Source organism: Camelina sativa, chromosome 11 (genome assembly GCF_030686135.1).
Source record: "Camelina sativa cultivar CO46 ecotype springtype chromosome 11, ASM3068613v1".
Taxonomy (NCBI): Eukaryota; Viridiplantae; Streptophyta; class Magnoliopsida; order Brassicales; family Brassicaceae; genus Camelina; species Camelina sativa.
This window is the reverse complement of record NC_141890.1, coordinates 2,984,758-2,996,845: the sequence shown is the minus strand read 5'-3', so window position 1 is coordinate 2,996,845 and position 12,088 is coordinate 2,984,758. Positions and strand designations below refer to the sequence as shown.

The following is a 12,088-nucleotide window of genomic DNA, read 5'->3' as shown; positions in this document are numbered from 1 at the left end:
TTTTAAAACCTTGTTAAAATAAAAAAAATACATAGTTTCACATGGGCTTGAGAAATGCGCCCGTTTTTAATAGGCCCATATATTATAAGCCTTTTTATGCAAAAGATCCAAATGTCAATTGATTTAAGCAAGTTAGTTAACACAATTTTTTTTTCTGTTTTGTTTTTTCCAATTGATTAGTGATGAAAGGGGTTTAGGGTTTTATGTCTGAGTAGCTGATAAGGAGAATTCAATCAACCAAGTCCTCAGCTATGGAGAATAGATCCGACACTCATAATTCGGATCCTAATTCCGTCGGTCGTCCTTCAGCTCTGACCTACCTCGACCCTCACTACTGGTATGATCAAATTGCATTCACCTAGAAGTCGAACAATCTCTATCCTTCTCTCTCTCTCTCTCTTTTCTTGTGTTCCTGAATGTCTTGAAAAATGCAGGGACGAGAGGTTCTCTTCTGAGGAACACTACGAATGGTTCAAAGACTACTCTCATTTCCAGCATCTCATCAAATCCAACATCAAAACCTCTTCTTCCGTACACCTACCATCTCTTACTCTATCTCTCTTTTGTTAACCTTCTTGATTTGATGGTTGTCCAGACCCTTAGCTTCAGTAGTTCAGTTTATATTCCCAAAAGAAAAATGTAATTTTGAGTATGCCCTTGTTATTGTGAATTGTAATGAAGGTTTTGGAACTGGGATGTGGGAACTCTCAGTTGTGTGAGGAGTTGTATAAAGATGGGATTGTTGATATTACCTGCATTGATTTATCTTCTGTTGCGGTAGAGAAGATGCTGGATCGGTTGCTATCAAAAGGTTACAAAGGTATTTTGCTTTGATTATAATTTGTTTTGATTAGTTCACATAGGCATTAACGTAACCAAGTACTACTATAGTTGGCAATTGGCATACTTTAAGTCTTTGTAAAACTGAGAACTTCATTAGTCTCTGATGCTCTGTTTTGCTACCTAGAAAGTAGAAGTTCATTTGATCTTACTCTCGACGTGTTTAATATTTTGACTTGAGACTTTGCTATATTCAGAAATAAAAGTGGTGCAAGCTGACATGCTAGACCTCCCATTTAACAGCGAGTCTTTTGATGTGGTTATTGAGAAAGGGACCATGGTAAAAACCTGCTCAAATTTCCTTTTCATCCATTGTTTGTTAGGACTTAGGATTTGTAAATGTGGTTCCAATGTGTATATAATCTTGAATTTTGACGAGAAAATGCTCATGAATTGCTCTTTTTTTTTTTGTAATTGGTTTTGTGAAGGATGTACTCTTTGTGGATGCTGGTGATCCATGGAATCCCCGTCCTGAAACTGTTAGCAAAGTCATGGCAACTCTCGATGGAGTTCACCGGGTTTTGAAACCAGATGGGATTTTCATTTCCATTACTTTTGGCCAGGTATTATATCAGCGTATATCTGAGTTCATACACTTCGCATTCACTCAATTACAAAGACTCTTTTTTTTTGGTCATGCAGCCGCATTTCAGGCGTCCTTTGTTTAAGGATCCCAAGTATTCTTGGTCCATGGAATACAACACTTTTGGCGATGGCTTCCACTATTTCTTCTATATCTTAAGAAAGGTCAGTACTGCTGATTCAAGAATCTTTACTTAAGGGTTTATGTATTTTCTTCTCTTTTTTAATTGCCTTTTAGTAGCTCTTTAGAAATCCCCACTAGATGTTAATAACAAGTCTTGCTTATTACCAAAAAAATTGAGCTTGGTGTTCAGTTGTCTTCTTCCTAACACTCATTCCCGGATTCCAACCAAAATGAATGTTAAGATCTGATTCTGATCTAAAAAGATTTAGGATGCTACTTTCAACCAAGTTTAGTGTTCAAAGTTAGGCATTTCTATAGTGATTGAATTCTGTTAAGCTATTAACCAGTGAAGACTCTTCCATATCTTCTGAAAGTGAGCCTAAACAAGATAGATAGTCAATCAAAAGTAGGAGTTTGATTGACCTTCTCATAAATAAATGAAACTTGTGATGAGATTCTTAAGAGTTCTGAAAACTCGACATTTTTTGGGTCAGGGAAAAAGATGCAATGATGAGAAAGAAAATGAGAAATGCAAAGATCCATTAATATCACTATATCAAGATGAACTTGAAGGCGAAGACTACCTCTTCAGGACACGCTTCGATGATGACGAGGATTAGGACAAGAAAAATGTCAGATTAGTTGTTGTTGCTGTAATTTTGGAATCATTATTTCCAAAGAATATGATCAAACTGAGTGTATACAAAGTGTGGACGTTAAAAGTGGGTTATGCAGTGTATTAGTTTTCTTTCTCAGTTTTGGACAATGGGTTCAGACTTTTTGTAAATTTGCTCTAAAATCAATTAAACACACAAGTACACTGAAACATGTATCTTAATCATGTTTAGGTTTTTCAACTGACTCATGTTTCATTGTATTTGTTTTAAATGATGTAAGAAAAAAATTATAAAGTTTACGAAACAGTGAACCACAATCGCAGTTTGAATTTCAAAACGTCAGAATCAGATTAAAGAATATACTATTTGATTGAAAAACAAATCTGAACTGAAAGTTAAACAATCATAAAAAATACAAATTCATAGTAGATTTTAATTTTACTTCCGTCTTTTTTTTTTTTTTTTTTTGCGAGCAGAGTACAAAAATTAGCTCAAACGAACCAATTAGACGAAAAATTGTTCACATAGTTAATTGGAAGTAACTCCACTCTAGCTCTACGCGCCAGCTTATCCGCACTACCATTTTGTGATCTGGGAATCTGAACAACAGAGAATGAAAGGAATTCATCCTTATCTTCTTCAATCGCGTCCAGATATGTCTTGAAAGTAGGCCACTCAGAAGGCGAAGAAACCATCTTCACCAAATCAGAACAGTCTGTGAGAAAAACTACTTTCTCATTATCCGCACCAATCATACATCTCATTGCCCAGATTAGGGCTTCCACTTCTGCATGGAGAGGTGACAAGCTACGGCGGGAATTAGATGCACCCATAGCGGGAGATTCTCCCTCAGGAGAAATGCAATACCATCCTCTACCCATAAACTGGTCAGTCACCTTCCAAGATCCATCTACAAAGCATCGATGACTAGACCCATAACCGTCAACCGCATCACAAGTCTGAGACATAAACCTGGATAGGGGTCGAGAGTCACTCTGAGGGAAAGATCCTAGGGGTTCTTCCTGAGCTGAGGACCAAAGCTTTGATTCCTCTTCCGCTATCCGTAAGATTGCTACCGGATTGGAGTCCAAATTGCTAAATAATTTATCATTGCGAGCCTTCCAAATATACCATAAAATCCACGGAAACACTTCTACCGAAGGAATGTCCTGAAACCTCCAAAATAATGAGTCCATATTATCATAGACAGAGTTCGAGGGAAAGCAACCCGAAGATATCAGGAAGTGGGACAAACCCCAAACCTGCCGAGCTAGAGGACATAAGAAGAGAGCATGGTTGACTGTCTCCTCCTCCCCTCCACAAATCGCACATTCCATGTCACAACTTAGTCCATGACGTCGTAGATTAGCTGTTGTCGCCATATAACCCGTAATAGCTTGCCACAAAAAGTGTCTGAGCTTCGGTGGACACCGAATCTGCCAGACAAATGCCTATAGAGGAATAATAGTAGGGCCGAAAACAGGGGAATCACTCTCCGGTTTTTGGCGCAAAGCTTGATATCCTGATTTAACAGTATAAACACCGGTTTTTGTCAAATGCCAACCCAAGCTATCCGGAGTAGTAAGATTGCCAAGGGGTAAAGCAGATATAAGGGCTACATCCTCCGGCTCGAAAAAAAGCCGAAAGCAACGCCAAGTTCCAGGAATGTGAAGTCCTGTCAATGAAAGTTTCAACTCTAAGCGTTGGATAGATTGGCGATCCTGAATGCAATGCTGGTCTCGGGGATTAAGCAGGAATCCAGGGGTCAGACCATACTGAAATGGAAGCCCCAGATCCGACCCGTTTAATGAGTCCTTTGTTCACCAGAGAGCGAGCAGAAATCATACTTCGCCATCCATAAGATGTAGAATAAGATTTAATTGGATCCAATGGATCAAAATGCCTATAATATCGTCCTTTGAAAACCTTTGCAAATAAAGAATTTGGGACAGAAATCAACCGCCATAGTTGCTTACCAGCAATGCGGTATTAAAATCATCCAGACACCTAAAGCCCAAGCCTCCCTCCCTTTTATCAACACACAACCTGTCCCAAGCGATCCAATGTAAACCCCGTGTTTCCCCTGAAGAACTCCACCAGAAGTTGGAGATTGCAATAGTAAGTTTCCGTGTAACTATTTTCGAGATTCGAAAACAGGACATAACAAAGGTAGGAACAGCGGTTGCAACCGATTTGATCATGACCTCTTTCCCTCCCCGAAACAGTAACCTAGCCGGCCATCCACCAGCTCGTTTTTGCAACCGATCCTCGACGAAGGAAAATATTTTGGTATTCGACCCACCAAGACTTTCCGGGATTCCCAAGTATTAGCTCATACCACCCAAAGTGGTAATACCCAAAATGCCTTTTAAATCCCCACGTACATCCGCATCTACTGTATGTCCAAATTGAACCGAAGATTTCTGAAAAGTTTATCCGCTGTCCAGAAATCCGTTCATATTGTCTGAGAATCCCCAAAATAACTTTACATTGCTCCTTCGTAGCCCGATAGAAAAACAGACTGTCATCTGCAAACAATAAATGAGAGATCGCCGGACAAGCAGTGGAGACCTTAATACCCGTAATAAGTTTAGACCTTTCCGCTTTTCGTAGATTTGCAATAAGGACCTCAGTACAAAGGATAAAAAGATAAGGTGACAAGGGGTCTCCCTGACGGAGCCCTCTAGATGGAATTATGGATCCCTATGATTGACCATTTAATAGGACACTATATTCAACTAATGTCACGCACCACATGATCCAGGAAATCCATTTGTCACAAAAGCCAAATTTCCGCATTAAATGTTCAACAAAAGACCATTCTACCCTATCATAAGCCTTGCTCATATCAGTTTTGATGGCCATGAACTTACCCTTACATGAAGGGTTGGTGCGGAGTCCGTGAAACATCTCCTGAGCAATCAAAGTATTATCTGAGATCAAACGTCCTTCTACAAACACCGATTGTGTCTCAGAAATCAATACTGGCAAAATCTTACGTATTCGTTGGCATAAGATCTTCGAAATAATCTTGTACCCAACGTTACATAAACTAATTGGGCCCCATTCAGACATTCGGGTTGGTTTATCCACTTTTGGAATAAGACAAATATTTGTCCTATTTAGGCGTTTGTCAAAGCTATCATCCTGAAAGAAGGAATCTACTGAAAGCGTTAGATCAGCCTTAACCGTGTCCCAAGCACGCTGATAAAAAAGGGCCGTCATACCGTCCGGTCCAGGAGCTTTATCAGGATGCATCATAAACAGAGCCTCTTTGATTTCCTGTTCTGTGACTGGTTGAGTCAGTGTCTCATTAATCTCACCCGTGATAGACGTGCTTATTTCTCCCAACGATTCCTCAGTATCTGAGGGATCTGTGGATGTGAAAACCTCTTGAAAATAAGAAACTGTAATATCCTGCACCTGAGTCTCCTCCGTGGTCCAACGTCCGAACTCATCATCCAGCCCGACAATACGATTTTTAGCTCTTCTTAATTTAGCCTGGGCATGAAAGTAACTTGTATTTTGATCCCCGAAACGCATCCACCTACTCCGGCTTTTCTGATACCAGTAGATCTCTTCATCCCAATAGGCTTCACGCAACTTCCAATTCAATTCCGAAATAACCTCCACAGAAACAGAGTCATCCGCCTGGGCAATTGCTAAGTGAGATTTTAAGTCCTCAATCATTTCCCAGCCAAACGGGGCCTGCGCTTTCTGCCATCGGGAAATTGCTTGGCGACACTTTATTATTTTGTCCATTAAATTCCCAGTTACCCCTGTCTCCCCATAGACCCAACCCTCTGATATGGCTCCAAAGAAGCCTCTTTCTCAATCCTTCGTCGGTCAAACCGAAAAACGCTCCTCCCTTGCCGGACTTTATCCTCTCGAGAAGCTAAAACCGGTTTATGGTCCGAGGCTATCATCGGTAAATACTCTGTAAACGCATCCCTAAATAAGTCATGGAGCTTCTCATTGGCTAGAGCTCTGTCAAGACGACAACGAATTGGCTTCTTATCCCGCCAACCACGCTAAGACAAGCTATCTCCAACCGCAAGAAACTCTAGTAATCCACAATCCCGAATCATTGTGTTAAAACTCACAAAAGAAGATGCATGACGGAGCTTTCCGCCTCGCTTTTCGTGGTTTCCTTTTAACTCATTAAAATCACCTATAAGAAACCAAGGGGAATCTCGAGATAAGCCAATCCATGTTAACCGTTCCCACACAATATCTCGGTTCGTTGGAACCGGGTCACCATAAATAAAGGTAAAATAAATAACATGACCTTTATAAGTAAGTTCCAGATCAATCAAGTGATTTGACTCAAATAAAATAGAAACATCATAAATATTATTAGAAAATAAGGCCAAACCGCCACTACATCAGATACGATCAACCGTTTTTAAATTTGAAAAACCAAAATGACCAACAAAAGGCTCTAAGACAGATAAAGGTTGCCTAGTTTCAGATAAAAATAAAAAATCAGGTCTATGCTTCCCCCACAAATCCCTGAGATACCCAATAGTTGCTTTATTCCCGAGTCCTTGACAATTCCAACTTAAAATCTTCATTTATCCATGGTTGATTTGGGTGGCTTTGCTCCACCAGTTGGGCCCTTCTCCTGTTCCTGGTTCCTTGGGTTTGCTCCTTCCTCAGCTTCTTTAGGGACAGGGCGTTTCCTTGGTGTTGTACGCAAGTACACACTCAACTTCCCGGAAGCAGCGCCTTTGAGAGCCAAAGGAGGCTTCACCTTGTTGGCCTTCTCCACTTGTGGAGCCACAACAAGAGTTGTATCTGTGTCGATTTTCGTATCCATGGGACCATTCCCTGAATCCGCTGGCAGGATCCAAAGTAGGCTCTTCCACCGAATCATCCATGTATCCATCAGCCTGCTGCTCTGGATCACCAACCGTTTTGTCCTCAACCTCTTTCTCGGCCTCCTCCATCAGCTGATCAGTGCTCTCCTCCGAAATTTTCCCTGCTGCTATTGAGTCCTGCGGAGCCATTATCGGACCTATCGCATTTTTTGGTACCAGAGTTTCACCATGGGTCACTTCGGTTGAAGCAGATTGCATAGCATCGGAGTCAGTGAATTGTGAAGCCAAACCAGCACCCGGAACTGATGACCCTGCATCTACCAAAGTCACTTCTTTTTCCATACTAGAGTATGAATCTGACTCTGGTTCCTGGAAGAGGGGTCTCTGAACCCGCTTCAATGGTGGAACCCCAAAAGTTGCAATCTGGACCGCCACTTTCTCAACCTGATCCAGGATTTGTCCCTGTTCCAACTCCTCCATTGGAGCTACACCCAAGGGTGGTGCAACGTTCGTGGTAGGTCTAGCCCTGTGGCAGTGATCATTAAACTGCACAGAGTTGTTGGACCAGCGGGGTTTAGATGAAGGTTCACCCATTTCCCTTGAAGACCGACGCTTTGCCCCTCCATCATGTTTTCCCTTAGGTGGACGCTGACTGGGCTGAGATGATCCTCGACTCTCCACCTCCTTACCTTTTCCCTTATTCCTGTCATTCATGACAGCTCCTTTGTAACTCTGTAGCGGACGAACTGAAACATCCTCCACTGGATCATGCAAAGCCAGAGTAATCTTGTTGGTAGCCCACAATGGGCAATGATCCAAATCATGACATAGGCTGGAGCACTTCTTACAGCAGCCATGAAGACGCTCATAACGAAGGTTGACAATGGTCTTTTCGCCGTTATAAAACTCGATCATTGTATCAAAGCACAAGGGCTTAAAACCATTTACTGTTACTTTCACTCTCCCGCCATCAATATCCACCGTCTCCACCCGAACAAGCTCTGAACCAATACTGCGGAAGGTTGGTTCAGCCCATAACTGAAATGGGACATCCAAAACCCTGACCCAAAAGGTTAAGTCCGAAGGGTAGGCAGGATCCACTATTGGACTCCAACGCACCATGGACACCATCCAACCATCGGAATGAAATGGACCCATCTGTAGTGCCTCCAAGATATCATCTTCATTGTCAAAATCAAACTGAAACTTCCCAATCCCTAAGTCAGCTCCCACAACTCTTCCTTCCACATGCCAAAACTTTGGAAGCATGATCAGCAAAGATTTCATATCTTGCACCCTGGGATTCATACAGCGACCCACCATTGTTTTTGAGTATCCCGCTATCAAAGCTGAGTTATCAAAATATGGGATTTTGATTCTGCACTTAGGAGCTATACCCTCATCATTCTTGTTCTCCACATTCTTCCCCAGTAAAGCACTCTGAGACATGATGAAACTCACCACCCAGACTCGAACACACCAACCAGACAAGGAAAGAGAACTCTCGGAAAATATAGCAAGGAAACCGAGAACTGAAACAAGGAAATAGAGAAAGTTGTGATGAGTAGTAATGGCTACAACACGGTCCTTTATATAGTCCCAAACATTCCAAGTCAAATAAGCTATTAATCCTACTGATTTGAAACATAAATGGCAAATGATAGCCACTTGATATGCCAGCACCAGAATAATAACCAAAATCTCCCTTGCGTTAGTATCTTCCAATCGTATCCTCTGTTTGTTTTCGAAGCAGAAAAGGCTAACGAAATTCTTGTGATACACCAGAATCAAAAGAGAATCCGATATCATCATTAATCCTGTCAAATAAAAGGAGCGAACCCTTGATATTCTCCCTTGCAATCAATCCTCAATTTGGTTCGAATTGAGTTCAAAAATCTTACCCAAATCCAGCCTCTGCCATCACCGTTAATAGCAGATCGGGCAGACCAGATAGATCGCAATGAATGAGAGATTTGGAATATCTCAGTCACGAGGCCCATTAAAGCCGATCGAATCCCTCGACCCCGAATCCGCTTATCCCAAAAGAATCAAATAACCGAATTAACACCATATGATTTCACAATTCTGACACAAATCAAGCCTCCGCCATCGTCGTTAATAGTAGATCTGGAAGACCAAACAGATCGCATGGAGTGAGAGATTTGGAATATCTCAACCACGAGGCTCACTAAAGTCGATCGAATCCCTCGATCCCGAACCCGCTTATCCAAAGCGATCCAAAATACCAAATTAACACCATAATTCCAAATGAAGATTAAATCGTCTCCGCTAAAACCATTGATTCGTATCCTTACATGCCAAAAGAGGCAAGATAGAGAAGACGAATTAGATATCCCGAGGACCGCACGAACCCGAAACCAATCCGACGCGATTACACTGGAGAACATTCAAAAACCTAGATTCGCCGTCGCCTCTATCATATTTTTTGTTTTCTCCCTAATAAATTGGTTGAGAAACCAGAGTTTATTTTACTTCCGTCTTAGTTTTTTGCAAACAGATTAAAAGTATTTCTTACATTGACTAATAATATAGTAGTATAATACTAATAATTTTCCAAAACTTAGAAAAATAAATAAATCCAAAACCAAATATTCAAATCAACTCTAATTGGTGAATACACTGGAAAAAAAAAAGAGAAATTAAATAATAGTCAAAAATGCGTGTTTATTTGTATATTTTTGGAGTAACACTATGAAAATTTTCTATCTTTATATATTTAGTTAGCATGACTTTGATGAATTATGAGATTCTATTACAAGCTCATGTTGCAGCTATTTCAGTTAGATATATCCCAGATCCATACACTCAACATAGCTGGTACAAGAAACAGTATTACACTGAGGAAATCTCTAGAAATTATTCAAGTTAGGTTTTAGATCTATGAAAACCAAATTTTATCAAATTAAATATTTTTTTCTTTATCTTTGATGATGTATTTAGTCAGAATATTCCTCTATTTACAGTAATGATGCAATAATCATTCATTTTGGTTAACTTTGATTGACTAGACCAAAAAAAGCACATCCTCAAGTCAACTGGCAGAAAAATAAAGTCAACGTTAAAACTGGTATTCGATCCCATCACCAATAAGGACAATAGAGCAACTACTTAACCACTGGACTAGAGAACCTTATTGATGTTCTTACACACACAAAGGTAATTATGTCGATTGACTTTTTCTTTCTTCTTCTTTCTTCCGTTTTCTTTGCTATTCGTACGACAGATCCATCCAGAGCGGCAACACTCTCCTCCCCACCACCGCCTCTTCTCGGCAAAAGTTGATGTCGAAGCTCTTTCCTTTCCTTTTCTGAGATCATACACTTTGCATTCACTCAATTACTAGCTCTAAAAGACTCTTTTTTTTTTGTCATGCAGCCGCATTTCAGGCGTCCTTTGTTTAAGGATCCCAAGTATTCTTGGTCCATGAAATACAACACTATGGTGATGGCTTCCACTATTTCTTCTATATCTTAAGAAAGGTCAGTACTGCTGATTCAAGAATCTTTACTTAAGGGTTTATGTTTTCTTCTCTGTTTTAATTGCCTTTTAGTAGCTCCCCACTAGCTGTTAAGCTTATTGCCAAAAAATATTGAGCTTCGTGTTCAGTTGTCTTCTCCCTAACATGGAATGAGAAATACTAATAAATGCTGAATTGAACGTCATTCCAACTGTTAAGATCTGTTTCTGATCTAGAAGGATTTAGGCATGTGGAACATTCAACCACGTTGAATGTTCAAAGTTAGACATTTTTATAGAGATTGATTTCTGATAACCAGTGAAGACTCTTCCATATCTTCTGAAAGTGAGCCTAAACAAGATAGTCAAAAATAGGAGTTTGATTGACCTTTTCATGAATAAACGAAACTTGTGATGAGATTCTTAAGAGTTCTGAAAACTCTTGACATTTTTTGGGTCAGGGAAAAGGATGCAATGATGAGAAAGAAAATGAGAAATGCAAAGATCCATCAATATCCCAATATCAAGATGAACTTGAAGGCGAAGACTACCTCTTCAGGACACGCTTCGATGATGACGAGGATTAGGACAAGAACAATGTCAGATTAGTTGTTGTTGCTGTGTAATGTTTCTATATACTATGATTTGTAATTTTAGAATCATTCTTTACAAAAGAATATGATCAAACTGAGTGGATACAAAGTGTAGAGGTTAAAGATGGAGAGTGGATAATGCAATGTATTTGGTGTTCTTTCTCAGTTTTGGATAATGGTTCAGTATTTGGTAACTTTGCTCTAAAATCATTTAAAACACACAAGTACACTGAAACATGTATCTTAAATCTTTTTTTTTTTTTTTTTTTTTTTTTGAACTAAAACATGTATCTTAAATCATGTTTACGTTTTTCAACTGACACATGTTTCATTGTATTTGTTTTAAATGATGTAAGAAGAATATTATAAAAGTTTACGAAACAGTGAACCATAATCGCAGTTTGAATTTCAAAACGTCAGAATCAGATTAAAGAATATATTTGATTGAGAAACAAATCTGAACTGAAAGTTAAACAATCATAACAAAACCAAATTCATAGTAGATTTTAATTTTAATACTTCCGTCTTTGTCTTTTGCCAACAGATTAAAAGTACTTATTACTTTGACTACTAATAGTATAATTATAAATTATTATATTTTAAATAATAATTTTTAATTTATTTAGTTTTCAAATTTCCAATTAATTAACTTTTATCTAATTAAATTATAATTTTTTTCTTCTTCTTACATTTTATACAGTTTAGAACCTAATTACATCAAATTTGTTATTAGATAGAATTTAAAATTTTAAAAAACTTAGTTTTTTTCTATAATTAAACAGAGGTATATGTCTATATGATATGTTAGTGTATATTTTATGTGTATACAATTTTTTTTTTTGAATATTAAGAATGTGTTGTAGTATGTGTAATATTTTGTAGTTCATATACTAAATAATTTATAAGTTAATTTTCCAAACAATAACTACAAATCTATAATATATGAAATAAACTAATAGCTTTAGTGTTGGTTCTATAGTCCAAACCTGCCATGCTAGGCGGATCACACAACATGTTCAAAAACTCATTATACGA

At 38.9% G+C, this 12,088-nt stretch overlaps 3 protein-coding genes across 3 annotated transcripts; 1 reads left to right on the top strand and 2 right to left on the bottom strand.

Moving 5' to 3' along the window:
* Positions 1–130: 130 nt before the first annotated feature.
* LOC104721362 (uncharacterized) lies at positions 131–2,372 on the top strand. The gene is made up of 7 exons (XM_010439323.3): positions 131–337; positions 435–531; positions 682–820; positions 1,038–1,120; positions 1,269–1,403; positions 1,483–1,587; positions 2,041–2,372. The coding sequence occupies exons 1-7, from the start codon at positions 252–254 to the stop codon at positions 2,164–2,166; spliced, it is 771 nt and encodes a 256-aa protein (XP_010437625.1). The 5' UTR covers positions 131–251; the 3' UTR covers positions 2,167–2,372.
* A 282-nt stretch (positions 2,373–2,654) lies between these two features.
* Positions 2,655–5,925, bottom strand: LOC147933581 (uncharacterized). The gene is made up of 6 exons (XM_087470980.1): positions 4,990–5,925; positions 4,735–4,866; positions 4,502–4,586; positions 3,696–3,838; positions 3,426–3,614; positions 2,655–3,332 (listed from the first exon to the last, which is right to left on the bottom strand). Exons 1-6 carry the CDS (start codon positions 5,923–5,925, stop codon positions 2,655–2,657), a joined length of 2,163 nt encoding a protein of 720 aa, XP_087327106.1.
* Positions 5,926–6,499: 574 nt separating this feature from the next.
* LOC147933580 (uncharacterized) lies at positions 6,500–9,462 on the bottom strand. The gene is made up of 2 exons (XM_087472089.1): positions 8,885–9,462; positions 6,500–8,800 (listed from the first exon to the last, which is right to left on the bottom strand). Exon 2 carries the CDS (start codon positions 8,793–8,795, stop codon positions 6,828–6,830), a length of 1,968 nt encoding a protein of 655 aa, XP_087328215.1. The 5' UTR covers positions 8,796–8,800; positions 8,885–9,462; the 3' UTR covers positions 6,500–6,827.
* Positions 9,463–12,088: the final 2,626 nt, after the last annotated feature.

Coding starts and splice junctions, on each gene's coding strand:
- LOC147933580 (XM_087472089.1), bottom strand. CDS start 8,795: ATGATGATATCGGATTCTCTTTTGATTCTGGTGTATCACAAGAATTTC.
- LOC147933581 (XM_087470980.1), bottom strand. CDS start 5,925: ATGGACAAAATAATAAAGTGTCGCCAAGCAATTTCCCGATGGCAGAAA. Junction 4,867..4,989: donor TGAGCAAGGCTTATGATAGG/GTAGAATGGTCT, acceptor GGTCAATCATAG/GGATCCATAATTCCATCTAG. Junction 4,587..4,734: donor AACTTATTACGGGTATTAAG/GTCTCCACTGCT, acceptor TAAACTTTTCAG/AAATCTTCGGTTCAATTTGG.
- LOC104721362 (XM_010439323.3), top strand. CDS start 252: ATGGAGAATAGATCCGACACTCATAATTCGGATCCTAATTCCGTCGGT. Junction 532..681: donor ACATCAAAACCTCTTCTTCC/GTACACCTACCA, acceptor ATTGTAATGAAG/GTTTTGGAACTGGGATGTGG. Junction 1,121..1,268: donor TTATTGAGAAAGGGACCATG/GTAAAAACCTGC, acceptor GGTTTTGTGAAG/GATGTACTCTTTGTGGATGC.